Source organism: Candoia aspera, chromosome 5 (genome assembly GCF_035149785.1).
Source record: "Candoia aspera isolate rCanAsp1 chromosome 5, rCanAsp1.hap2, whole genome shotgun sequence".
NCBI lineage: Eukaryota > Metazoa > Chordata > Lepidosauria > Squamata > Boidae > Candoia > Candoia aspera.
The window spans coordinates 9,236,571-9,263,994 of record NC_086157.1 but is presented as its reverse complement, the minus strand read 5'-3'; the positions used below and the strand labels follow the sequence as shown (position 1 = coordinate 9,263,994).

At 41.6% G+C, this 27,424-nt stretch overlaps 2 protein-coding genes across 2 annotated transcripts in view; one reads left to right on the top strand and one right to left on the bottom strand.

Moving 5' to 3' along the window:
- Nucleotides 1–27,424, bottom strand: part of WBP4 (WW domain binding protein 4) — a 352,512-nt gene that overhangs the window by 82,430 nt on the left and 242,658 nt on the right. The gene's annotated exons all lie outside the window — the stretch shown is intronic.
- SUGT1 (SGT1 homolog, MIS12 kinetochore complex assembly cochaperone) lies at nucleotides 2,983–25,010 on the top strand. The gene is made up of 13 exons (XM_063304554.1): nucleotides 2,983–3,064; nucleotides 3,148–3,193; nucleotides 5,918–6,008; nucleotides 7,315–7,384; nucleotides 8,079–8,149; nucleotides 9,716–9,769; nucleotides 13,117–13,139; nucleotides 14,791–14,810; nucleotides 18,524–18,620; nucleotides 19,199–19,306; nucleotides 22,765–22,855; nucleotides 23,943–24,130; nucleotides 24,472–25,010. Exons 1-13 carry the CDS (start codon nucleotides 3,039–3,041, stop codon nucleotides 24,571–24,573), a joined length of 987 nt encoding a protein of 328 aa, XP_063160624.1. The 5' UTR covers nucleotides 2,983–3,038; the 3' UTR covers nucleotides 24,574–25,010.

Below are 27,424 nucleotides of genomic sequence, written 5' to 3'. Positions count from 1 at the left end.
CATTGTTGTATTTATTCAGTTTAAAGCAATTCAGTAAGTTCACTAAATATCCTTTAGTATAACGTTTTCCAGACAGTACAAGAAAAGAACTGATTTCACTGAAAATATTAAAAATCTGAATCTGGCCTGTGTTTTGAGTTTCCAATTGTTGAATACATTCCCTGCACACAGTGGCCTCAATTGTCTACAACGATGGTGTTAAATCTATGGAAATATACTGGACCTTAGTGTACCTTACTGAGTAGCCCTTGTCCCCATGTTTCACTAATTCAGAGAACCAAATGTGATTTATAGTTCTTTGTGTGATTTTACAAGTTTCAGGGTAAATGCAAATACTATTGCCCAGGAAAAAAGATGTTTGTGTATCCCTCACCTTTCTTAGTTCATATTTTTAAAAATACTGAAAAAAGTACTTTTGGAATGGGCAGCCATAATAAATCTAAATAATAATAATAGAACAGGATGGAAAATAGAGAAATAAATGGATAATGGTCATAATTAGAGTGGAGGGCCCACAAAGTACTGTACTGATTTCTTGCACCAAAGTCAAATTCCTTGTATGTCTAATCATACTTGGCCAATAAAGCTAGCTAAGAGCTAAGCTAAACTAAGATAAGCTAAACTAAGCGAAGCGAAGAGCTAAGCGAAGCGAAGAGCTAAGCTACGCCATTCCATTCCATTCTAGATGATGTGGAGTTAGGTATGGTAAATAAGGTGGTCAAGCTTTCCTGATGTCATCATCTTACTCAGACACACAAAAGGATGGGATGTCTGTGAAAACTATTCATGCCTCCATGTACTCATTCTGATGGATTTGCACAATACATGGAATCATTAACACACCAAAAAGGCTGGGTTTGTACTGCATGCTAGGCCAAAAGGAAACTAACCAAGATGAACCCAGGTCAAACTTTGAGTCCTCTGTCCATGTAGCCAAGAGATGTCTTCCAAAGGTTTTGGACTGTACGCATTTGTGGATGACATCATTATCCAGCCATAAAACATTTCTATCTGAGTCATAGACTGATCACCACAATGGCTGGGTGACACCAAGGCGGATTTCACTCAAACACATGAAATAGAATTAAGCCAAACTCTGCTGCTGATGTAAATACGCCTACTACAGGTATGTCTGTACCTGCCCTGGTTAAGCCTGATGGGTGAAAACAGCCATTTTCACCCATCCCAGCAATATTGTGCAAAGAAGGGTTAGGATGTTAGGTGAATGGAAGACACAGTTGCAACTTAATACTCTTATCCTAGGTGCAGAAAAAAACATACTTTTGAATTGACACAATATAAGGAATTGCTAACCATTGCACTAACACAATACAGCACTACTAGTAACCTGTTTTGTACCCCATATTATGCCACAGAATTGAACCCAAGTTAAAACAAAGCTAAGTTGGCATGTTTTGTAAATGCAGCCACTTGGCCTTACTACATCCTTCTGACATTGCTGCAATCATCATCACTGTCATATAAATATTGACTTTGCTCCTGGCCTGATGGTCGAGTGGCGGTCGCGCCCCCATCTGGTTTTCTTTGGGGTGTTGTGATCTCCCTGTACACTCCTGATTTTACACTTGTCTTTTATTGCCTTTTCTTTTAAAATGTGAGCTGTTTGGACTCAGGTGGCCTCTAAATGTAATGCCATGTGGTGCCAGAAGCTTGGTCTCGGTTGACCCAGCAAGCTTAATTCAATCCCCACCACCACCACACCCCCCCATGTCTCTGGGCGTGCGGGAAGTCAGCAAGCTCAGCCTAAGAGCTCATGCAAATGGCATCATTTGTGGCATCAATGATCCTGTCTTGTGGGGGCCCTGGGCAAGCTGTCCTTGCCCTCCTCACCCTCATTTCTGTGGAAGTGACCCTTTTATCTCTCCTGCCTAGCTCTTTGCTTCCCAACATGCACACTCTCTCATAATTATTTATTCTACAGTAAAGGAGCAAGCCGTCACAAAATATGCAGCCAGGTAGCACTTGGTAGAGCAGCCACAAAGGCCCTGGAAAAGATACTCAAATGCCGTGATCTGTCTGTACCTACAAAGATCAGAATTGTGCAAGCCACAATATTCTCTGTGACACTCCATGGAAGTGAAAGTTGGACTTTAAAGAAGCCGGATAGGAAAAGTATTGACATCTTTGAACTCTGAGGTTGGAGAAGACTCCTGAGAACACCACGGACAGCCAAGAAGACAGGCCGATGGGTCATCACACCAACCAACCCAGAGTTCTCCCTCGAGGCACAAATGACCAGGCTCAGATTATCCTACCACGGACACCCTATGCGAAGACCCAGCTCTCTAGAGAAGGCTCTGAGGCTGGGAAAGGTGGAAGGAAAGAGAAGAGGACGACCAGCAGCAAGGTGGAGGGACTCAGCTACAACGGCATGGAGGTGCCATTCCAAGGACCAGGTTAGGTATAGTTCTCAGAGAAGGTCCATCATGGCAGTGTTTCTCCACCTCGGCCACTTTAAGACGGGTGGACTTCAACTCCCAGAATTCCCCAGCCAGCATGCTGTCCACACATCTTGAAGTCGCTGAAGTTGAGAAACATTGGCCTAGAGAACCAGAGGATGCAACCCCACCCCATGATTCTTATACGTTTGCTTAATCTTCACTTCAAATGCTAGTGTTTCTCCACCTTGGCCACTTTAAGATGGCTGGCTGGGGAATTCTGGGAGTTGAAGTCCACGCGTCTTAAAGTGGCCAAGGTGGAGAAACACTGATTTTTGGGGTTGCTTAAGAGTCAGTCCTGGCTTGATGCCCATCCTCATCCTCATCCTCTTGCAAAGGTGGCCTTAACGCTGCTGCTTTCCCAGGAACCAGCGGGAAAAGCCCCGCCCCGGCCGCCGAGAACGGGGGATCCCAAGCAGCCCCCGGCAGCAGCCACCCCTCCCTCCTTGCGGCGGGAGGAGGCGTGGCGCGAGCGGTGGGCGGCGCCCCATCGCGCTCCTCCCCCTCGCGCCGCGCGGGGACGGTCCCGGCGTCGCCCCGCCCCCTCGCGGCGCTCCTCGGCCGCCATTTCGCGGCGGCATGGCGGCGTTGGCCTCCTCGGCGGGGTGAGCGGGCGACGGGCGCCCTTTTCCCCTTCCTCCCTTCCCTCCCTCTTCCCCGCCCTCGCTAACGCTTCTTTTCCCCGCAGCCTCTCCGAGACCGACATCGAGCGGGAGCCCGCGGCCGCGGCGCAGGTAAGCCGCCGCTTCAGGGCCGGTCGGGCCTGCCCGCCGCCTCGTTGGGCCTCGTCCTGGGCTCCCCCCCGTGGAGGGGGGCGGAGGAGCAGGGGTGGCGGGTGGAAAAGGCACGCGCCAGGGCTGGGCTGCCTTTTTTTCCGGGTGTTTTGGGGGAGGAGGGGTTCCTGGGATCTCCTGGTGGTCTCCTCTCCCAGCCAAGCGCGGTTGGTGCTAAGCCTGCCGGGAGGGGTCCTGGAAGCGGCCCAGGACTTTCGGCGTCGAGGTGAAAGCAGATTGTGGGGCAAAAAAAGAGGAAAACGATGGTGGTGGTGAGGGCTGGAAGAAAGTGGGGAGAGGGAGGGCTCGTTTGGGGTGGTTGGGAAGGAAAAAGCGACGAGCAACACCGCAGCTTTGGAGTCAGGCCGTCTCTCGCTGGTGGGCAATGGGGGGCTTTTGCCCAGGCAGGTCTGGCGTTGTCGTTCTGCAGAACCCGCAAAAGGACGGCGACGAAGAGCGGGTGAAATGGTTGGGGAAACTTTTCTTCCCCCAAAGTTTTGGGCTTCTGAGTGGGAGATGGATCGTGCTTGTCCAATAAGGGGGAAAAATGGAAACGTGTTAGGACTTTCGTTTGTTTATTTTGTATGGTCACCCGTCTCAAATTGAGGACGATGTTAAACCAAAGCATAAAAATAAAACCCATAGAAACAACAGCAAGGGTAAAAATATTCTCCTCCATTCCAAATCAGCCTAACCAATGTATGGCCACACCTCCTGGCCCCCAGGCCCAGTGGCTTTATTTTATTAAAAACGATGATGATGATGACTAGATTTTTCTCCTGCCTTTATACATACATTTTCCCACCTATTTTTTCCCTTACTTTTCTGTGCTTAGCTAGAAACAAAGAGAATGAAAGCAGGAAATCTCAAATTCATTTCTAGAATGGGCAGTTTGTAAATTGGTGCATACTTTTTAACTGACTGTTTTACACTCTGGGACACAGCTGCCTAAATAATCTAGCAGCGTAAATAGAAATAGCATGGGTACATGCATGAAACCACAAATTCAAAATAAGTCCTTAAATAAGAGAATTATACCACCAAATTAAGGATTTATACAGATGGCCCTACGTATAAGAGTATTATAAATTAGGTGGCTCCTGTCTCAGACTGAAGTCTTTAAATATATCAGAGGCTGGTGTTGGCAGTGCACGCATGTACTGATAATGTCAAGGTTGGACTCCTGCATTGCATTTTTAGATGGGCAGCTGACCCAGAATGCACCAGCAAACAAGGTAGGTGAAGTCTCCTTGAGGACCCATATTATTCCTCCATTGAAACAACACTGGAATTGCCAGCTGGCTCCTGAGCCCAATTGGGGGATATATGAATTAGGCCCAACCTACTTATAAGACCATTTACTTCCATAGGGATCTGTTAAAGAGGGAACCGTGGCAATTTTAAGATGTGTTAAGCTATGCTGGCTGGGGAATTCCGGGAGTTGAAGTCCACACATCTTAAAATTGCCCAGGTTGAGAAACACTGGATTAGGGAGTAATAAATTAGGGATTTGTTTAAGGATATTGGGGATTTTAATTTGACAATTTGGGATAATTGGCTTGCCTTTGCTGGAAATGTGGGTTTAGAGGGATGCATTGCTGTCTCTGAGAAACATGTCTGTTGTTACACGTTGTGCATCGGTCGTTGTAACCAAGGCAAGCCAAGTGTCCAGGTAATTTTTATGGTGTTTCAAACATGCTGCAGATGCTGAAGATCTCTGGCCTGCACTCACAATTGGGGTGTGGGGGGAAGTGATATATTTGCCATTCTCTATTTTCCTTCAGTGTCTGTCAGTGAAAAAAGTAATAATTTAAAACCAGTTGTGTGGGTATTTGCACTGAGATCTAGGAATAGATGAAGGCTAAATAAGTGTGTCCCTCAGCACCACTTTTGTTTTGAGAGTGGTTCTCCGACATACAGTTACAAAAGAAAGGTCAGTCCATTTTCCACAGAGAGACCTAAATTCCGTAATTCTCTTCACTTGCCCTGTTCAACTTGCTGTGTCATTTGTCATTGTTTCTGCTCGTATATGAGCGGGGTTTGGCCAGCACAAATTGTGAGTTATCTCAAGCTGATTTTAGGATGCCATTAAGGTATAACTTGGTAGGTTAACGAAGCTGTGCTGTGTTGTCAGTAGGCGCTGTTGCTTGGAGATTTGTATGTTGTGCTGCTACACCGAATGGAGTTGGAAAAAAAGCATTGTAATAGAAATGGATAAATTCTATACGCAGCAGACCAAATAGCTGATCGTGTGTGTGTGCTACATTATGCCGAAGAAAACAGTTTTATTGGATATGATATTTACGATGCAGGTTGCAGAAAGTTGCTTTGGTATTTAAGGTTAACAGAGCTGAAGTAGATATTTTCACATCAGTACAGTAGCTGATTGCATGTGCTATAACAATTGATGAGTTTCACTGATTTCCTCAAGATTCACAATTTTTTAAATCCATACTGGCTTGACTGAATCTCTGTTCATTTCTTGACTCAGGGCTCTGAGGGTTTTTTCCCTCAATTACAGATAGCTGTCCTCTGAGCTAGGAAATCTTGCTTCTGGCGCAGCTCTTTTCAAAGTAGCATATTGCTAATCAGTTCTGTTTGATTTGTCAGGCAAGACATTTCACTGTAGGCTGTATAAGGTTTTGCAGGAAATGTCAAGTTAATGTTTTGTATTTGCATTTGCAGAAGCTGACAGCAGCCTTAGAACAAAAGCCAGATGATGCAGAGTATTACTGTCAACGAGCTTATGCTTACATTCTTCTACAGAATTATCATGGTATCACCTGTTTTCATGCCGTTTTTGTCTTAGTGAAACTTTAACATATGCTTTTATTGGTATTGCATTTTTTAAAACTATTGGTCCATGGATGAAGTTCTTACCTTTCTTTTGTATTATGCCTACATTGTCATGATATGTAATGCATTATACAAATGACTTAATTTGTGTTGTGTGATGACATCATGACGCAAACGATGCATACTATGTGTCTGTCTATTTATGTGCCATGGTGTCATTATGCCAAATTATGTAACTTGCGTAATGCCATCACACAGGTGACATAAATGCTGGAATGGACATAACCTGTGTGGCTGCGATGATACACTTTTCAATTTGCCAGATTTGAGGGAATAAAAACACCCCCTCCCCTGAGTTAGCCAGTTAAAATGGTGTTCGTCGTTTTTAGTCATAGGAGTTTATAGAGGGCTGAGGCATCTAATAATGGTCGCAATATGCATATATGCAATTCTGCATATAGTAGTGGCCAAGCTCATGGATTCATTAACTGTTTTTGTTTTACTAGTTAGCTCAGTGCATACCGTTATATTTCAGTTTGTTTCACTTGGATCATTTATCTGTGGTACATTCCTCTCTGCTAGACATAGTGAGTTCAAAGTGATTTATGTTTGCTTAGCTCCAAACTCTCCACTTCTCTCTGGTGCAGAAGGTCCTCCAATTTCAGGAACATATTTTTGGTGACTGCAGTAGGATAGGAAAGCATCCCTGTGCACTGAACACTACTTCAATTCCCCCCTTACCATTTCTGGGAGCACATTCCTGAGTGTGAGCTAAATATTTAGGTTTTGTAGTAGAAATGTAATGCAGATAAGGATTTGGAAAGATAACATGCTGTTAAAGGTTTTCAGACTGACAGGGTTATTTCAGTCCTGGAAATGTAAGACACCAGGTTGACCTTTTTTCCTTTATTGGTTTATGTAAACTTTGTTTCTAATGCATGAAGGTGAGCCTAGATTACTTGGATTTTCCAGCATGACAAAATTCTTTTTGATATGCTCAGTTAAGGTATTGGACTAGAAATGGGGAGACGCGCGTTCAAATCCATCCTCACTCATGGAAGCTCACTGGGTGATTTAGGACCAGCCCCTCTCTTTCAGCCCAGCCTACCTCAGAAGGTGGTTGTTGTGGGGAAAATGGATGGGGAGCGAGCTATGCCTCCAGCCTTGAGCTCCGGAAAGTAAGGAGGGATATAGATCTGACAAAATAAATAATAGAGGTAAGGTAGCATTGTTGTGGTTTGCAGCGCTGTATTCAGTTACAAAAGAAATGCAACTCTTTTTTGCAGATGCTATTGCTGATTCAAAGAAGGCATTAGCACTTGATCCTAATAATGCTGTAGCCTTTCTCAGGCAAGGGTAAGTGCCCTTTTTCTGGTCATATGCAATTGTATTTAATGTTACTATTTAGTGAAGATACTGGCTTTGTTCCCAGAGTAAGCTTGTGTGAGTATAAATCACCTTCATTCATGCAAGATGCTTCGCCAGCTAATTTTTCCAAGTCCTACCCTTCATCAAATGCAGCAGTTGGCTTGGTTTTTACCATGACATTACAGGTCCCCATTTGGTTGACTTTGGATGCAAACAGACAAAACCTGAATTTGGGTTTTGCCCCAAATAATGGATAAGGTCCGATGTTCGGGGAGGCAGTTTGCGCAGTGGCTGCTTGTGTGTGTGTGTGTGTGTGTGAGCAGTCTCAGCGTCTTTCATGGGCATAGGTATTCATGATTACTGTAGAGCTATTTGTATTATTTATGAACTTTTTGTAATTGCTGCACTGTAATTAATCTACCCGGGCTTCAAAGGGAAAACCGAGAAAGAGTAGATTGAAAAATTCTGTTGAAAAATCCCATTGGCCTTCAGTGGCTATCCCCTCCCACTCCAATTAATCCATTAAATGGAGATTTTACTGTACATAGAGCTGAGAAACCAAAAACAGACTCTTTGTGTTAGTTTGTTCGTCCTATTATGTAAAGTCAAAGATATGGTAATCTGTTAACATGGATGTATTGAAAGACATTACTGACGTACTCTCCTTTTATGTGCCCATCAGAATAGGTGAATATTATATGAAAAATTATGCTTCTGCCCTGAAGTCTTTCAATGAGGGACAAAAACTGGATAGTAAGTATGATTACCTATGGATTTTAAAGTATAGACAAGCCATATAGTATTTCAGGGGATATGGTGCAATCCTTGTCAGGCCATGGCAGTTACACTACAGTCACTACAAAGACTTTCAGCAACTAGTGCAGCAAACACTGGAAATGTCTCACTGCTTCTGTGCTTGGAAAAAATGTTTTTAATTGCAAGAGGATTAAGTACATTGGAAAATTAATTAGTATTCCTCTGCGAGCTGGGCCTTTCCGGTGGAGGTCATAAAAATGCTGTTCGTAGAAATGTCAGTTGCTGCTATTTTATCTGTCAGCGGCTACGTTTATTTGTTATGCTAACCAAAACTGTGAAGGATTCTGGTTTACCACAAGCAAATGGCATTTTAGTGATCTTGGTTCCACAACTGCCACTTGGTTTTTTTCTGCTGTGGAAATAGCTAAACCAACAATGGAAGCTCCATTGTTCGTTTATTTATCATATGTTTATTACTGCCCATCTCCCCCACTTGGGGCACCCTGGGCGGTTCACAATAAAACAATATGAAAGCTGCAATCACTGGCTTCTCTCTCCTAGGCAAGCTAAGAGCAGAAGCTGAGAACAAATCATTGTTTCCTACTCTGCTTTATTAGGAGAGAAACAAACCAGAGTTTCTGGTTCAACTATTGCTCTAAAAAACAGGAAGAAACTTATTCTTCATAATGATAGGAGGCCATTGCCAGTGACTGAGCTGGTGAAGGTTTTCTCTGCTGCACAGTTTCCAAGGGCACCCTTAGGTTCTAGCTAGCTAGTTTTAGGAAAAGAATAATTCCATGGCTAAGCCCAGCCATTGCTTGCTGCAGTCTCAGTCTTTAAGGATGTCCTGCTCCTAAGCTCCAGAGCAAAGAGGGGTATTCGGATGCGCTTTGCCATCTCTTTAGTCCAACCCCAAGTTAACTCAGAGTGACGATATGAGGGAATAGATGCAGTCTGTATGTTCTGTTTGATGTTACTGTTTTAGGTGTACACATATGAAGTATACTTGACAGCTGATGGTGTAAGGAAATCTGGATACCTCAAGGAGTAGTAATCTCTGGATGACCTTGTTAGGCTTGGAAACTAAGTAGGCCCAGGCCAGATTCATGCTGGAATGCGAGATTATCACAGAGGATCTGGGTTGTAGTTTAGATTGAGAAGTCAGAAGCCATCCCAGAAGACAGTGGCAAAATATTTGCAGGGTGCTGCCAGAATGGTGCATAGATGCATCCAGGAGTGAATCTTCTTTTCTTGAAGAAACCTGCTTCACTGCTTGATGCCTGTAGCTGCATTCTAAAAAAAACCTTTCTGTTACCTTTTCTAATGCTTCATATTATTCACATATTCATGATGGTCAAGAATCCACGGATGTGATGGAGAACCACACTTTTTGCCTTTACATACTCTTTTTCAAAATTAAAAGTTAGAAATCTGTCTTAAGGGACAAAAGCCAGAATCCCAAATTCTGAAGAGCTTTCAGAATTGGAAACGGAAATAAGAGGTGATTATCTCTCTGGCCGATGACACATGGCGTTGTTAACTGTGCAACTGTCTTACATGTAGGTGGTGACTCAACCTTTCCTGTCTGGATTAAAAGATGTGAAGAAGCCCTCAGTGGTAAGCACTGCTTTATGTCTTTATAGTTTTATGTTGTGGATAAAGAAGTCAGTCAGGCAGTACTGATAAACCTTCTCTTTCATTTTTATGAAAGTTTTTTAGACAGTGTGGTTTCTGCTTTGAAGGGGTTTTCCTGGGAAACAAGATAGCACCTAAGTGTCCCTGGTTTTAGAGCCAGGAATGAAGAGGGTTCAGCAGATCCCGCAGCATGTTTCACCATCTTCTTTTCAAAATAATTTATAAATACTTCTGGAAAGTTCTTGAAAAGAAGGAGAATTATCTAATCTGAGCCAGGGACACAGCCTGCATTTTAGTGGGGCGACATATATGTGATGTGCATGTTGTTGTCATATACTTGTGACTCTAGGCAGCTCACAATACAAAAAACATAACACACAAGAATATAATTGAAAAAATTACAATGTAGCCATGTCCCCTAAAAGATTATCTCTCAGTCAAAAAGCCAGAAGCGTCCCCAGGGTGTGGTCAAAATGAGTCAAGATGGCCCCAGCGGTACGACCGAAGCCCCGCCCATTCTTTGTGTGACACACACAGAAAACAGATGGGGCTTCAGTTGTGGCATTGTGGCTGTCCTTTGGACTTTTTTGATCCCATCCCACTAGACTTCCCTGCAGAAACCCAGACATGTCAGGTGCCACTAAGCCGGGCCCCAGTGCCTGAGGGAAAAGCCAGCTCATCCTTGGTTCTAAATCTTGTAATTTGGTATGGTTTGGAGATAACTTTGGATCTGTGTATGGTTGTGCTGCTTTCTTCTGTTTTTTTTTTGCAACTACTTTTAATGGAGAACAGACTAACGTTGTTACTGCTTTTAAAAATAGACTTTTCATACAAACATACAGTATTTGCCCATAGGAAACAGGGCTTTCTTCCAAATAATTAAATTTGAGTAAATTGAGGTAGGGTTCTTCTTGATAAGAACAAAAGAAGGGAGGGAGGGAGGGAGGGAAGGAAGGAAGGAAGGAAGGAAGGAAGGAAGGAAGGAAGGAAGGAAGGAAGGAAGATGCAAATGATGGGCAGACATTGATGCTGGAAAGCTGGATGTCTTTGAAGATTAGGCTTTGCTTGTTTATCTTTTTTAAAGTCCAAAACAGAACTTTTCCTCTCTTCTTTCCTTCCTTGTTCAGGTGCCTCTTTCCTTGCTTCATCTCCATCCAGTTTTGTGCCACTGTCCTTCATGCTGCCTTCACCATGTTTTATGCAATTTTCTGCTTAAAGGACGGTGAAGGTGCATGTGCATCTTTCGGTGTGAGAATGGTTTTGTGTATATCAGGATGGCTGGAATACGTAAATGGGCATCACTTAATTTTATAAGTGGGGCACCTTATTTTGCAGGCAGTTAATTTTTATCCATAGTCACTGATCCTGTCAACATACATCTAGTCCTGGCCTGTGCTGTTCTGGAGCTTGGCTTCTGGCAGATACATGAAGTATGTACACACAAGAGTGACGCAAGCACACGTTTGTCGAGGAGGGGGGACTTCCTGCATTTCAGATGGAATCGGCAACCCTCAATTAACAAGACAGGGAAACCAGGATTAAGTGGGACGTGTCTGGCCTTGTGATTCTTTTTTCAGTCTGCTCTTCCTTGGGAATTTTCTTAAATTCAGGGTTGCTTTCCTTTTGGGTAAATGTGATGTACATGGTTTGGAACTACGTATGCATGTTATGTATACATACGAGAAATTGCAAAGCACTGTAGAAACTGTCAGGTTTCACAAAAAACCCTCACCGGAGCATCTCCCATCGTTTCCTTCTCCAAGGAATGGACTCCGTGTCGCCAGATGGGAGGGGGTGTGAAGTTGGAGTGTGAAGTGGTTTATTATGGCTGTGGAGGACATCAAGGACGCGGGGTCGAGATATGCCGGAATACCATCTGGATGGGAGGGGGGGAGCATGGGGGACATGGTTTCATGGGAAAGGGGACTAACTAAGGGAATGTGGTTTTTTAGTTAGGTTTGAGTGGGAGCTCTTTATTCGCAGCTTGCCTTCTGTACCGTTCATTACGCTTCATTAAACAGTTAAAGGAATCCCAGCCTCCTGACTGTGATTGTGTGAATGCTCGAATGACCAGGTGCTGACGCTGTTTCTATAACATTTTGCTACTTTAGCCTTTAAAGCGTATGAAAGCTCTTGATGTACATTATTTCACTCTTGTGGGCAAATAATATAAACAAATAATACTAGCAGTGCTTCTTAATGGAGTAGGAAAAAAATTGCTTCTTGCATACATACACATACATGCATATTTTTAACGTCTTTTCTTCGGTTTCAAGCATACCAGTAAGAAATGGTATTGCCTAAACACTATAAAAGATACTATATCTTTAAATACTGAAAAAGAGATCTACTTTGTTCTTCAAATGTAGTCCATTTCTGAAGTCTTTTTCTGCAGTACCTAGCCTGTGCAAATTTTGCAACTGCCAGTCCAAGAATAGGACCTTTTTCCAGATTATTTAAAAAGCATAATTTATGTAAGTTCCTTTAATTAATTAAAATTAAGATTTGTTACAATCTGGACAAATGCAGTGGTAATATTTAATCATAACATGGATCCAAAATGCCTGCGCTATTGTAAAACCTGTGTGCAAAAATCTGCATCGGCTGCAGGCCTTGAATCTAGTTGTATGATCTAAACATTCATGTTCACCTGTGCTGTGTATTACCCACAGTCTAATAGGAAGCTGAACGTCTCCTGATGGTATTAGGTAAATTCATGCAACCTGTCTTTAAAGCATTAGTCTCTAAATTTCTGCCCAGACCATCCCTTCTAACCTTGTCTTCTAATGTCTGTTGTAGAAGTCAACATATTAAGGAAAACTAGCCTTTATTCATCCATTTAGTCTTATAGGACCTTCACTGGCAAAATGGTTGGGAGCTGTTTTCTAGATAAAACACACATTCTGCAAAATGTTACACATAACATTTAAAGTTGAAATTACTTGTTTTGATATTGGGATTCAGGTTTGAAATAAATCTGTGAAGATTTTCTGTTCGATAAAACCAATCTGGGGCAGCTGGGAGATTTTGTCTTCGTGTGAATATTACTGGTTATATGGGAAAAAAACTTCTGGTTAAACAAAATGATGTAAACTGATCAAAGTTGTTTCAGCGCTTGATCTGTAAGGCATATTTTTATTATCAAAATCTTTTCAAAGCAATGATGCAATCTTATTAATGTTGGGACACTGAGTATTAAAACTCACTTATTTAATAAACTATTGAAGGAAAAAAAGGGGAAATTATGAGTTAATGCGCTGTATGACTACTTTATGTGTATTTTAAAAAACATGTTTTGTCTAAAAACCTGAATTGTTTTTCTCTTGTAGCGGCAGAATCACCAGCTGAAACGGTATGGTTCTTCCTAATAGATTAATTAGCAGATTTTTTTTTTAGGCAAACTATTTCATATAATTGTATGAGTAGCTTTTAAAGCTTTAACCTTTAAAGTAGCTTTTCCTTGGTCCACATGAAATGTGTCTTTTTAAAAAAATGTAGGTATTTTCGTACAATTCTGTGAAAATCTGTTATTTTTTAATTATGCAGTGATAATATTATCTACAATACAAAACTGTGACATAATAATTAAACGCAAAAGTACAATAAAATATTGTATATGCTAGTGATTGTCTAGAAGCTTGATGCATACGGCATGAAAGTCATTCTCCTTCTCTACCGAGCCCTAGCACTGCACTGCAGTTTGTTTTTAAAACTGCAACTTCATTTACAGTTTGATGCAAGACTCTGTGATATTTGTGGGTTGTACGGCGGATGAGGAAGTGACTCCTGTGTGTTCTGCTCAGTTGGCACATACAGTAGGGCAGGGGTTGCATTTTTTTCTGACCAGTATTAGAGCAGGAGCTTTGGCTTTTTTTTTTTTTTTTTTTTTTGGTTTCCTTTCTTTAGACTTTTTGAATGTGATAAGGCCATCAGAGACTTAATATGTCTATTTTGTTTTCCCTGTTAAAGTTGACGATGACAAATTGCATCACATTTAGTAGTTTACCTCATGTCACTGGTGTGAAGGGAGGGAGGGTGTAGGTTGCTGAAAAAAAGATTGGGGGCTCTGTTTAGACTCAGTTGCTCAGCTCAGTTTTATAGCCTGTGAGATTCAGTGGCATCTGGCAAAACAAACTGAGGATTTGCTAGGCTGGAGATTAATTGGAATTGGAAAGTAGGAGCAGGGAACCGTTGGTGAAGGTAGCCTGTATTTTGAACGATTCACTGTAAGCAAATTCTTATTGTATCACCTGCTGACAAGCTGTAATGAGCAGGAAAGTGGCCCACTCCCTCCCCCTCCTAGGAAGCTTAACCCCTGCTCTGATGTTATCCTGGGAATGAGCAGTCAGCCTCCCAGTTAAGCAGTTTGCTGGTGGGTGGGAGATGTGTAGGGCTTGTATTTTCCTTATTTGAGTTGGCTTATGTTGTAGCACTGCTGTTTTCTTACTGCACGGGGAAAGGTGGTCTCCCTGCTTTGGAGAGAGGGAATTGGGCCAGGAGGAGCCCTTCAGTCCGTCTTGCTAAGAGAATCCCCAAGTATATACAGGGGAAGGCTGAGGAGTTGAAAGATTGAGGAAGGGCCAGTTGGAGCAGGATGGCACACCAGTCTGTCTGAGAAATGCCACTCTAGCTGTTTGTCCCTCTCTCCCTGCTTTAGACTTGGAAGTGTAATTAGTAGCTCTCTCTGCAAAGGGGTTACTGTCATGGGGGATGATGGCCAGGTGATCAATGACTTGCCTCCTGTTTCATGGGTCTTAAAGCTTTGTGTATGTTTGCGTGAGAGAGTCTGCGTGCAAGAGAGCGAGGGAGAGGTCACAATTTTATGTAGCTTGTTAATTAAATTCTATGGCTACTTTTCTTGTATAAGAGATACTCTGCGAATACTCAGCTGTTGCGCACTGTGAAAATGTAGTTACGCCTGGCTTAAGACTGAAATTAACTTGTTTTTCACTGTTCAATATCTTCTCCTTATGGTGATGCCCCTCACATTTTCGCAACACCAGTCATGGCCATCTAAGATCAAGTAAGATTCCTCATTAATGATTTTAGTATTGAGATAATGCATTGTGTAAAAATATATGAACGTTTTGCGGTTTCTGTAACCCACTGGTATGTGCCTATCTGTGGACTGTACTCAGTGATCATCTTCAGCCAGATGGAGGTCTCTTATTCTGTCAAACAGTTTTGCCAATTTCCTCTTGTTTTTTCAATGAGTGGAAGCCCCGCTTCAGACATCAGCATGACACCTCCTTTCTCTCCACATCCCTCCTGAAGATCTGCCTATTCAACAGCGCCTTTGGCTTACTTTCTTAACTCTTCCTTCCACCTGGACCCAAACTCTAATCACACTCAGCTGATTTGCTGAATTTTTCTCCCCTCATCTGCTCTGTCTTGTTTACTGTCTATACTGGATGGCAGTTCCATCCATACTGCCTGTGAGATGTCATAATTGCTTTAAATGTTAATAATCCTCACAACAACCCTGCAGTTAATCAAGTATTGTATTCTCTCCTTACCAGTGAGGGACAGAGGCCAAGATACTGATTTGCCTAACAGCAACCGCAAAATCCTTGAAACAGTTTAATTTTCTATATTAGACTCTTTGTACTTAAATTATTTGAGACTAAATGCTTGAGTTGTATTTACAGAAAATGATTTCAGAGTCTCCTCAACCGTTTTGAGCCAGTGGGCACATCTAAATTTTGAAAACCTGTTAGGGGCTGGGAGTGGCCAGTCACAAGCCCTCCACTTACTACAGGCCCGCTAAGGTCGTTGCCTTCCACCTTCTTTAGCCCCAGAGATGCCATCACCATCCCAGCCTAGCTTTGTATTTTATGTAAGAATTCTTCCAAGCAACGTGTTTGGCTGCAGCCACTCCTGTTCTTATTTTCTAAGAATGCCCATAGTCATCCTTAAACATATTTAAGGCTGATGCTTTCCTTTGCTGCATCCTATTCCATTTTTAAAAAATGAACAGGTTTTAAAAAATCAAGTAGAGGCCAGGGAATAGGTCTGTGAGCGCATAGGTACCATTAGTGTTAACTGAGAACCCAAGGTCTAGTGTATAAACTAGGTGTTGCATTAATTGGCTTGCAAATATGTGCTCTATCGGTGATTTTCAATCTCAGTATCCCTTATGGAACCTGATGCATCACAGACACTTTAGCGGTACTCTGTTCTTTTCAGCGGTAGGGAGCAAGCAGAACGCTTGACCTTTACAACTCAAATAGCAGATCCCAAGGTATTTAGTCATTGCAGAACATCAATCCAAGGAGTTTCCTCACTTTGCTCCCTGTCGTCTGGATAGACTGTTTTTAATACATGCACTGTCTGATTGCATAAGGTTCAACAGCTTCTTTTACGTCCCAAAGGTTAGGCAAGCTGTGCTCCATCCTCTTCTTGAGCACTGTATCATTCCTGTATATAGATTTCTCTCATGCCTCTCATTCTAGGGAGATCCTGAGCCCACATTCCTGAAATTGATAAACCAGCTGCATGCTTAATTCTCAGGAATGAAGAAATGTGGACTGCTAGTTGCATCTTAAAATGTTTCCTCTTCCTGTCACTGCTCCCAATAAACTTGGGAAGGAGACTCGGTTAGGTTTTATGTACCTCTAAGACCATAAACTATCCTGCTAGGATATCTTCTCCCCAGTAGGAAAATTCCTAAGATAGTTGCTATGGCCATTCTCTTTTGAAAGCATTACAAGTAGTTTTGTCACTCTGGAGCAGAATTTCCTTCTCCAGTACTGGATAAACCTACCCTAGAGTGGAGAATTCAGCCTTGTCTATTGCCAGAAGATTGGGGCAAACATTGGTAGTGAAGTATTTCCCAAAACATGGGATTCAGGAGGAAGGGCCATGAGTACTGGTAGACGCTTCTCTGTGTTTACTGCCACAGCATGTGTGATCTGACAATGGTTACTGCAAGGTGTATTGAAGGAGAAGAGCAGTCAGTCTCAAGGTCATAGTAGACAAGTGTGGGATGGCAGTGCTAACCCCCCTCTCCAAACAGGCAAGATGTCAGTTGTGACGCTCTGATTGAATCCGTGTCCCTTTGTACATGCATGTGACGTGGACACGTGTACAAAAGGGGAAGGACCTTGGCCATGCTTCTATGGCTTCCATCTTACCTGTTTTGACTCTCCCATGGAGGTTGCTGATAGGTAAGCAGTAATGATTGCCCTCGAATAATTAAGGATTCCCCCCTCCACTCCAAATTTTACTGTTGAGTTCTTCAAGCCATTGATCAGCGAAGTAGATCCTTCAAGCCAGTTAAAGGCTATTTCCACATGTAGAGGCTATGATGAATCAGAAGCTCCATTTTAGTGGTCCGAATATAGGTACGGCTATTCATTAGATCCTCCGGCAAAGCAGTCTGACATTTTCACGTTCAAGAGATGTTCAAAAATTGAGAGGTTGCAGTGCAAGCTTTCTTAGGAGCAGCTTTGTACTTTCTCAGCGCCTCTACAGGCATTGCTCAGTCCTGCACATGCATTTCATGGGCCCTCTTGTCCCCTGCTCTTCCTTGAGATCAGCTGTGTCCCTCATATCAGTAGGGAGGAAGGGGAGGTGTCTGATTACAGTGATGAGTATTTGACATTGACCTCCATGTCCTTGTTTTGCCTCCACCCGCTCTCCCTGTCTTATTTAAACAATACAGCACAGGCTGACTTTTAGATAAGGTCAAGGTGTGCCACAGGTTATTTCCAATATGGTCCCCGCAGGAGAGAGCTTTGTTTGTTTACATCCCATCAGTTTGGTCCCTTTTCTTGATTTTGTTTTGTTTCATTTTATTTTAAGCCAAATGGGATCCTCCAGGGCAGGGATTAACGACATTGCTGCAAGATATTTCCACATTTTTTTAATGCGTGGCTGATTCGCCCATAATACCCACTCCATTTGTGAGCCACAAAGGACCCTGAATTCATTACTGTTAAACTTTGGTGTCAAAATGGCTAAATTGGTCTTGATTCCATCTAATTTTCATCCAATCTCAGGTCAGTTCAATTACTGTAGGAATGCATCTAGTTAAAAATAGTCCTTCCTTTAGAAAGATAGATAAATGGGTTGTTCTCTATTGAGTTAAAAGAATTCGCTCTTCCTTGCCTTCTTTCCTACCAGCTGAACAAGAGTTTGGTCTCTGTCTCTTTGAATGAATTGTGTTTGTGTCTTAAAATGTCACTGAAAAATAAGATCAAAATCAGCTGGCTCTGTGTATTCCAGAAACCTTATCTGCTGTTTACTTATCATCTTATTGGGGGGGGGGAAAAACCTATTGCCCAATTTCCAAGGATTCTGTAGAATACCGTGGCTGCATTCAGACAAAATGCTAAACTGGAGTTTCATGTTGTGGGAAATTTAAACCCTGTAAAACTCTGGGTTATGCACACTGTCCCATTCCATTCTTCTGAAGGCTGGAGGATAAGACTGGACATTTCTACCTCAGCACAGCAGCACCTCTCCTTGTATGAATCTGGACAAACTGCTGTAGTAAAACCGGCTAGTGAATTCTGCACCCCAGTTTGAAAATAACTTTTGCAGCATAATAAATGCTGACTGTCAATGTATAGGAAATGTTTATGTAAGTGCTAATCCAAAACTTTGTGACGCTGAGAGCTATTAAGGTGTGCCGACTTCAGCCAGAGTTTTAGGTCTCAGGCATCAAAGTGGGAGGGGGGAACCAGCATCAGAAGTTTGTGTAACGAGCCCTATTTCCTTTTCTCCCCCCCAAAGGTATGACTGGTACCAAACAGATTCTCACGTTATTGTAACTATTATGATCAAACACGCAAAGCAAGATGACGTAAACATAACGTTCTCGGAGAAAGAGGTAATATACGCACACCGTTGGGATTCAGAACTGAGGAAACGCATTTGTAGGCTAAAATTAATAGCTGTCTGCTCGCTAAAATAGGGAGGGAGAGGATAGAATGCGAATTGTAATGGGTGTTGCTGCAGACGTTCCTGGCCATGATTGTCTTTGACTCTCTGCCAGTACTTAATTGGAAAGAAGACCTGGCTTTCATTACTGGCATTGTATATTTTGACAGTTCCACAGGCTGCTACTTTATATTCTTGTGTCTGAAAGTATGAAAACGTAACACTGGAAAAGGAAACTTTGAATCATTTCTCGGCTTCCTTATTTATAACTTTTGATCAGTTTCTCCAGTTTATCTAAACATTTCATAGCAATCCGACCCAGCAGCTTTCTGACCAGGAATCACTTTCTGGCACCTAAGAATATTAATCCTTAGCTTATTTCCTACCACTGCTTCCTGACTTAGGCTTGAGTATATTGAAAGCTTCCAGGGAAGATTATTTGAATTCATTTTCCTTAATAGGTGAAATGACGATTGAGAAGTCTGCTTGACCAATTGCTTGATTGTGATACGCTGTCTGTCTCCACAGCTAAAAGCATCACTGAGGCTTTCCTCGGAGGAAAACTACAACCTGAAGCTTCCTCTTCTTCACTCCATAGTTCCAGAACAAAGTTTATTTAGAATTCTTTCAACCAAGGTAAATTTTTAGAGAACAAACAATGTTGTCACCTACTGTAACATTTCACATTTTTATCCTGCCTAAGAGAAGTGGACAGGGTGCTTCCTGTCTCTTTCTTGTCTTCTGTGGGCCAGATAAGCACATGCTCAACCAAGTAGCCACCGTCGCTTTTTTATTTTCCAAGAAAAATTTAGACCCATTTGGGTCCTGGGCATTTTTGGAAACAAGGAAGACTCTGGAGTTTGGAGCCTTGGTTTACAGCAGTCCATCCTCCCAAGTCTAAACAGTATGTAAATAATTCCAGAAATTTAACTCCCAAGTTTTACTTTGCTGACACAGAATAGTTGAGGCTCACAGCAGTTGAAACAGCATCTGTGGCGGTTATTTGGAATGGAAACGGGGGACTTGGAAAAAATACATCACGTACTTTGAACACATTGCATTGCTTTGGAAGAAATTCAGCTTTGCCAGATGCATCTGTGTTATCATGTATTCACTCAAATCATGCTTAGAGCCATTTAAAAGGGATGAGCCCCTATACTTGTATTGCATTTATTATGGGATATAATTTGCAGTTTGGGTTAAACTGTCTTCAGTAGAGGCTGCTACGCTGTTAAGATTTGCTGGGGGAAAACAATAGTGAAATATTGCAGGTTGGCTTCATACTGTATTCTGAACTGTTAACATTGTATGATCAGAATAATTGTTTGTCTGAGGTGGAATTAGGAATCCAGCATTCCTGTCCTAAAAGGAACGAAAGCTATGAAGAGTTACTTGAATCAGACACTGAGGTTCTTTTGAATATATTGTATCCATTTTAGAAATGTCCAGATCGTTTTAGCAGTTCCGATTGAAGCAGTTTGCAGTACTGAAATGTCAGGTGGCATTATTACAGAGCTCTTGGTAGAATATAATAGCTACTGACTTAGGTTTTAAGATTCTATTATGTATTGCTATCCTGACTGATTTATATTACTTTTCTGGAAAAGAGGAGGTTTTCAGTGAAAGTATTTTAAATTGTGAATTAAATGCCTTCCTCTAGATCAGGGTCCCCAAACGCTTCAGCTCATCGACACCTTCCTGAAGTTTCAGATTCTTCGTTGACCTCCAAACATTTATTATATGAAAATAATTTAATCAAAACTACTTTAACTAATAGTACTACAAATAACAACAGTAGCGTCAACCACTTGGATAACCCTATTGACCCTTGGGGGTCGATACTGACCACTTTGGGGAAAGTTTTTCTGTAGCTAAAGGATGAAAGTTTCTGTCCACACTTTGTGTGCCTTGTTGAATTCTTCTTCCGACAATGTGGCTGTAAGTTAGAACAGGCATAATCCTGGTGGTTTGGGCAAAAAGGAATTCCGGCTTATACCAGAGATAAAACTCTGAAAATCAGTGTGTAATTAGTTAAAATTGACCTAGGAAACTAAGCGGCATTGAGTGCATTTTAGTCTTTAATTTTAAAGAGCGGAGTTTTAAAAACCATCCTTTTCATCCTTTCCAACCCAACAGCAAGTGGTTTGGGACTCTGTCCGTGTATCAGTCTGTCACGAGCATAGCTATTTGAAAACTGAACAGAACGACAGAAAATTTGATGTTACGAGAGAAGCCAACTAGCAAAAGATCAGGTTCAGAAATGGGTCTGATCAGGAGTTGTAGAGGAAAAAATGCAGAGAAAACTGTGGGAGGAAGCTGTTGAGCAATGGCCGGGATGTTGCTAACTGTCCATTCTAGGCTGCCCTCCTTCCCAGTCATCTGACCCCGAAAAGAGCATGTGCCGTCTGCCCGGTGCCTCGCGGTACCCAGATGCGCATCAGTGCCCCATGAGGGGAGGACAGAAACACACGTGCACAGTTGCAAAACATGGACCATTCCGGATTAGATCCGCATACACAACACCTGTGAACCCACTCTGATTACATTCTCGTGCATACACACTGAAGAAAATAACTAACGCCTCCCATGGTAACTGCTGGAAGAGGGCCTTGAAAGAATTCCAGGAGCTCCCCCTGTCCGGTTGAAAAGGAGTCTGTTCATTCCAGCTGGATGTTGAAAGGAGGCGTTCTGATTTGGAACAGGGCATTCAAGTAGCTTGTTGCAAGATGTACTTAGGAATTAGCATTCACAAAGGTGCTCCTGTTCCTGGGGCTGCAAGGATCCCTGGGATATCGTGGGAGCGAGGTATTGCTTTTGGCCTTTGCCAAAGCAAACGAGTCCAGGCATAAGGTTGAGCAGACAATACTTCAGTCTGATCTGCCATCTTGTATTCCCGTGAATGAAAAATATTGCTCTAATTGCAGCGTGAATTTAACAATATATTTCCTTTTGAATATTTTATTCAAGGGTAGGAGAAACTTGTTGGAATCTCTTTGTTGATACAGTCACAAATTAAAAGCTATCATAGTAGGCTGCATGCTGAATATAATTTTTGATAAATACAAAAACTTGAACTCTCTGATCTTGTCACACAGAGGCTTTCTCAATTTGAATCTTAATTTGTAAGATACTGCATTAATGGTGCAGGTTTAATTTTAACTATATTTCTTTACTGTGCCTCAGCTCTCCTTTTTAGATGTATAAAGTCCCTGTCATGCCTTATCTTAATTGTTTTCATCTAAGTGTGTTTCTCATTTCTCTGTTCATCACAGAGGGCCTTAAAAAGGTGCAGACCCGGTTTTGAAAAGCATCGGCAGCATGTAAATTGTTTGCGCGCAGCAAATAATCCATAAAGAATAATTTGCCAAAGGCTATGAGAGTATCTGTAAATTTGAAGATGTTCACCCAGTATATTTCCTTCCCTTATTCAAGTGATTTTTTAGTATCATCGTTGGCATAATCTTGAAGTTTGTCTGTAACAAAGTTCTTATGCTGAATAATTTTTTAAATTGAAGCAGTTTGAGATTCTGATCAGCTTTATAGGGAAGTTTGCTGAAAGCTTTTAATCAATTTGGTGGAATCCTGAGTTTATTGGAGTGTTTTAGAGCTTCTGTTGCTGCGCCATCTGGAATAGGATTCTCAGGAAGCCATCCAAACCCAGTTTGAGCCATAAGGGAACGTGCAAGTTGCATGTCAAGATCTTGATGGATTTTTGAGGAGTGGTTTGCACACATCAGCTCATTTTGGCCCAAATCAAAAGTTACAAGCATTTTCCTGTATTTTAAAAATCAGAATGCTAAGATACCCAGGGAGAGATATCTCGCATTTATCCTGAAATTTGCCTGTATTTATGATACCTGCCATTTTAATTGAGCCCCAGACAATATGGTCAATTTTTTAAAGTTATTTTCATCAAAATAAAACAATACAAAAATAAGACCAAATACTAAACACACACCCATACAGGTAGTCCCAATTTAAGAATGAGTTCCATTCCCAAGGTCTGTCCTTAAATTGGATTTGTATGTAAGCCAGAACAGAATTACTGTATAATACTGTACAAGTGTACATTAAATGTTTTTTTTCTTCTGCAGATTGAGATAAAAATGAAGAAACCAGAAGCTATACGATGGGAGAAATTAGAAGGACATGACAGTTCTCCTAATCTAAAAAAAGATGTACCAGGTATGTGTTAGCATGTTGACCTTGCGCCCGATAGACTTTGTTTGGAATATGGAATTAGAAGAGAAGGCGGGGTCGATTTACAGTCTGATCTCAAGGAACGATCAAGTCTTCTCCCACACTTCAAGTTTCCTGCCTGTGTTTCCTTTCGTGCTGGCCATGGTTCTTTGTTAAAACAATCCTTGTGTTGATCAGTTCGTAAGGTAATAGTCGCCTCTCTCATTAAGCAAAGCTGGTCATGAGGAGGAGATCTCCCGCTCTCTGACTGTTGTTAGAAGTTGGATCTTAGTACACTGCATAATAATACATGATGGGAAAGCAGAACGGAGAACGCTAAACAGAGTGCCTCCTTGGATCCTGGTTTATCCAAGCGGTACCTGTGATTAGAGGGAAAGGAACTTTACAGAGGGGGAGCAGCTGTCTGAGTATTTGGGAGCATGTCATTCTGTGTTCAAAGGCCTGTGCTAGGCTTTCCCCAGACTCTTAGGGTGTCTCCGGGGGAGCAAATGAGAACATGCAGCCTCTACCTTCAGAGCATGAGACAGAAGGCAAAGTGACAGACAGAGGCCTGTGTCGGAACTAAAACTTGCAAAGAAAAACAAAAAAACCACCTATTTTCTGCTTTTAGCAGCTGAATTAATTATTGCTTAAAAGTAGAAATTTCTCAGCCATATCTCAGTGGATAAATATTGGATACAATCTGATCTCCTAACTTTGCTAGAGAAAGCTTCTGATAAAATCCATTTCTTGACTTCAAAGCGACAAATCATTGTTCTGAGGAAGGTTGTGTTTTATTGCTTATGTGAGAGATGAGCATCTTTGTCACGCTCTGTGTCAGAAATTAGGTGCAAGTTAAAATATACCAGCATCATGTAGATTTTAAATGTTATCAGTAAAATAAACAGGTCAAATTAATATGAAAATGGATGCTTACTGGTTCTGTCCTATGCTCCCTTTATAAAAATAATAGTTTGGTTTGAGGTGGGTATTCCTCTCCCTAATACTGTAAGTGGAACAGCTAAAATTCTCAAGTTTTATCCATAAAGGTTGGGACATGTGATCGATACTACCTGATTATTTTGTTTTACAGTTTCAAATCCCATGCTTCTCTATCCATCATCTTCCCACTATACAAAGAATTGGGATAAATTAGTGGTTGAAATCAAAGAAGAAGAGAAGTATGAAAAATTGGAGGGTGATGCAGCTTTGAACAAACTTTTCCAACAAATTTATTCGGATGGTACAGATGAAGTGAAACGTGCCATGAACAAATCTTTTGTAAGACTTTGTTTCCCTTCTTTTAGCTATTTTTTGCCCTGTGAATTTTGAGTTGGGTTTATTATATTGCAAATATAAACTAATTTAAGAGTTTGACAGATAAATAATCTGTGGCAAAGGTGTATTTCTGTTAGCAGAAGGCAGACCTCATTTTCATTCCTTTCCCTCCTTCCCCAATTGGTTAGATATTTTCTGAATTGACTGCAGATGTGGTCGGAATTACCCGAGTATTATCATAAAGTAGTCTGTCCACGTGTCTCTCACATCTTCAGAAATTGGTCACTAATATTATACGGTCTGGGTTTCATTTATTAAATGCTTATGCATTTTTACTTTTGCAGATGGAATCGGGTGGGACGGTGTTGAGCACAAACTGGTCTGATGTGGGTAAAAGAAAAGTAGAAGTGAATCCTCCAGATGACATGGAATGGAACAAGTTCTAGCGTCCTCCTGAGCCACTCTGTGGCCCATGTTCATGTAATCCTATTGTATGTGGACACAGCAGCCTTGAAGGTGAAGCACTGAGTGTTGGTTCAGAAGATTATTCCTGTTTTCATACCTTTACCTACTATAGGAAGACCTCTTCATGGAGATTTGAGAGGCATAATCAGGAATCAGAATCTCTTCTTGCTGCTGTACGTGAAAGTGTTTTTGAGAAGGGTTTGAACCTCGTCATTGGCTTGCTTGGTTACATATTTGGAGAGTTAGGAAAGCCTTTAATTGGACTATTTAGGATTATTGCCTTATTAAAACACTCAATCCCTTTAAATAATTTATTTGCTCTGGTGATACTGGAGTAAACTCACTTTTTGGCTATAGTGTTAAGATGGTTTGATGCTTAATTTTGCTTACAAATAAAACTGTAAATATATAACTTTTACTTAAAGAAGTCAGGCTCTTTTGTTTGTCAAGCCGTTGCCAAATGCAAGTTATGTAGCCCATAAGTATGCTTCTGCATGATAAAATTAAGATTTATGCTGCACTTTCTATTAATAATAAAAATAGCAGACTGTGCTGTGTAAGCATTATAATATTAACATAGAAGTGTGTGCTTATAATTTGATGCAATAGAAATAATCATAGCAACAAGGAGACATAAGTTGGTTAAAGTGTACAACACCATCACAACAAGGTAGTCCTCCCTTACCAACGTTAATTGGGACTGGGTACTCTGTTGTTAAGCGACATGGTTGTAAGTTGAAAAACCATGTTCCAGCAGTCCTGGTTGCTGCTGTTAAGCAAGGACCTCACATGACTGCAACTTCCAACTCCCTGCCAGCTTCCCCATTGACTTTGCTTGTGGGAAGCTGGCAGTGAACTATGCAAATCGTGATTGGGTGACAGCAGGACACTAACTTTGTAATTGAGAGCACTGGCTGTAAGTATGAGGTCCAGTCATAACTACCACTCATTCAGTGCTGTCAAGTGGTCATTGAACGAGTGGTCATTAAACGAGGACCACCTGTATTTCTATATTGCTTGAACTACAGCTCATCCATATAAGTTAAAAGTCTGCTTCTTGGAACTTGCCATCTTTCCTTACTTCCCTGAATGAAATGTTAAACCAGACTTACTAATCAGAATTTCTGGTGTAATTAGCATACTATCTTTATTTCTAGAGAGGGAGTTCCAACCACATTAAACTCCACAATTCCTGCAGTGACACAGATTATCATTTTTGTAACACATCATTGAATCCTCTAAGAGGCTCCCTTGTCATTTAAGGCTCATTTCATAGGGCTCAGAGGAAATTCAGTGGAGGCCTCAGTCTTTAGCCAAGTTAGAGTAATTCTCTCCACACCAATGGCTGCTTGATACATTTTGTAATCAAAAGACTTCATAGATCTCTTCACATTTGTTCAGATGTGAAATGCCTATTAAGAGATACTTTTGTTCCTTAATTAAAGATAACTGTGTATCCCATTCAGATAACCAGGCAAATATTTAATCCTTTTCTCTTTTTTTTGCTCCTTGAGGCAAAAAAGTGGCTGAATCCTTTTTTAATTTTATTATTTTTAATTTCTATTTCATCTGAACTGAATGAGGCAATGGAGAGACTGAATCAGGAGTTAGGCTAGATACAGGCCTGAGAAGACTTCTAGAACTGGTGTCACCCTGAAACAAGAAGAGGAATGCATTCAAAAGGAAATTTGCTCAAATAGCCCATGCTTGCTTGCTTGCATGAATTTGTTTTCCGACTTTGCATTTGATCCGGGGTCACAGGGCACCCAGAATCACCCTGTCTTACCTGCAGATCAAGCTTTTGATCTCTTACTTAAGTTGATACAACTGTTGGTAGAACATTGTATTCAAGGTATTCTGACCTTGACTGTTCCTTGGGCGCCTCTAAATTATCTGACCAAGCCCAGCTGATCCAGTGCCTGGCTGCCAATCTGATTGGGAAACTACAGCCTTCAGTAGGAAAAAACAGGTCCCCAATCTCAGGAATAGTTTGCTGTGCCTTCAGGAGAGAGGTTCCATCAACAGGGGAATTTGGAAGATGGGGAGCTCAGGGATATATGTCTCCTCCACTCACTGATAATTCTTTTCAGAATTCTTGAAGAGGATTGCCAGTTCCCCTTTGGATCGATCATTAAACATTAAAATCTGAGCACCTTTCTTCTGACTGTGTTTTGTAAGGGCACCCCCCCCCCATTCCCTCAGCTTCTCTTCATAGTTGCCTGCTGTTAGGGATGAACCCTTGCGAAGTATCTGCTATGTAGAATTTTGTGGCGAGTAACCGTGTTAAGTCTAGCAGCTGCTTCTACAACGCACCTAAAGACCATGAGCCTGCAAAGCCAGGTGTATCCTGGGTCGTGGGGATGTTGAATGAGGGGCTGAAATTTCAGACCTTTTGCATTTTGTTGTGGAAGGGTTTGGGAGAGAAAATGGGTGGCTTCATCCTACAGAGGATGGAAGAGGACGGCCCTTTCCCTCGGTTTTAAAAAAATCCTTTAAATCAGGTTGATTTTCTTTCAATTCCTTTTTTTCAAATGGCCAACCCTTTACCTTAAACTTCCAAGACTTTGGCCCCTTTGCCACCAGAAAAAACATGCAAAAAGGACATTCAAACTTTTCTCCAGTGGCGCTTGCTTGTCCTTTTGTCTAATAAAATAGTGCTGCGTTTTCTCTGTATCAGTAGAGGGTGCTGTAACACTAAATCAAAATCTTGGTATTTGCTGCCAGTGAAAACTCTATTTTCCTTTTACCCCCCTCAAATGCTACAAAATAATAAAGGGAAATTAAACGTAAAAATAAAAGCAGAACTAAAACTCAGTCTACGCTGGGGGAGTA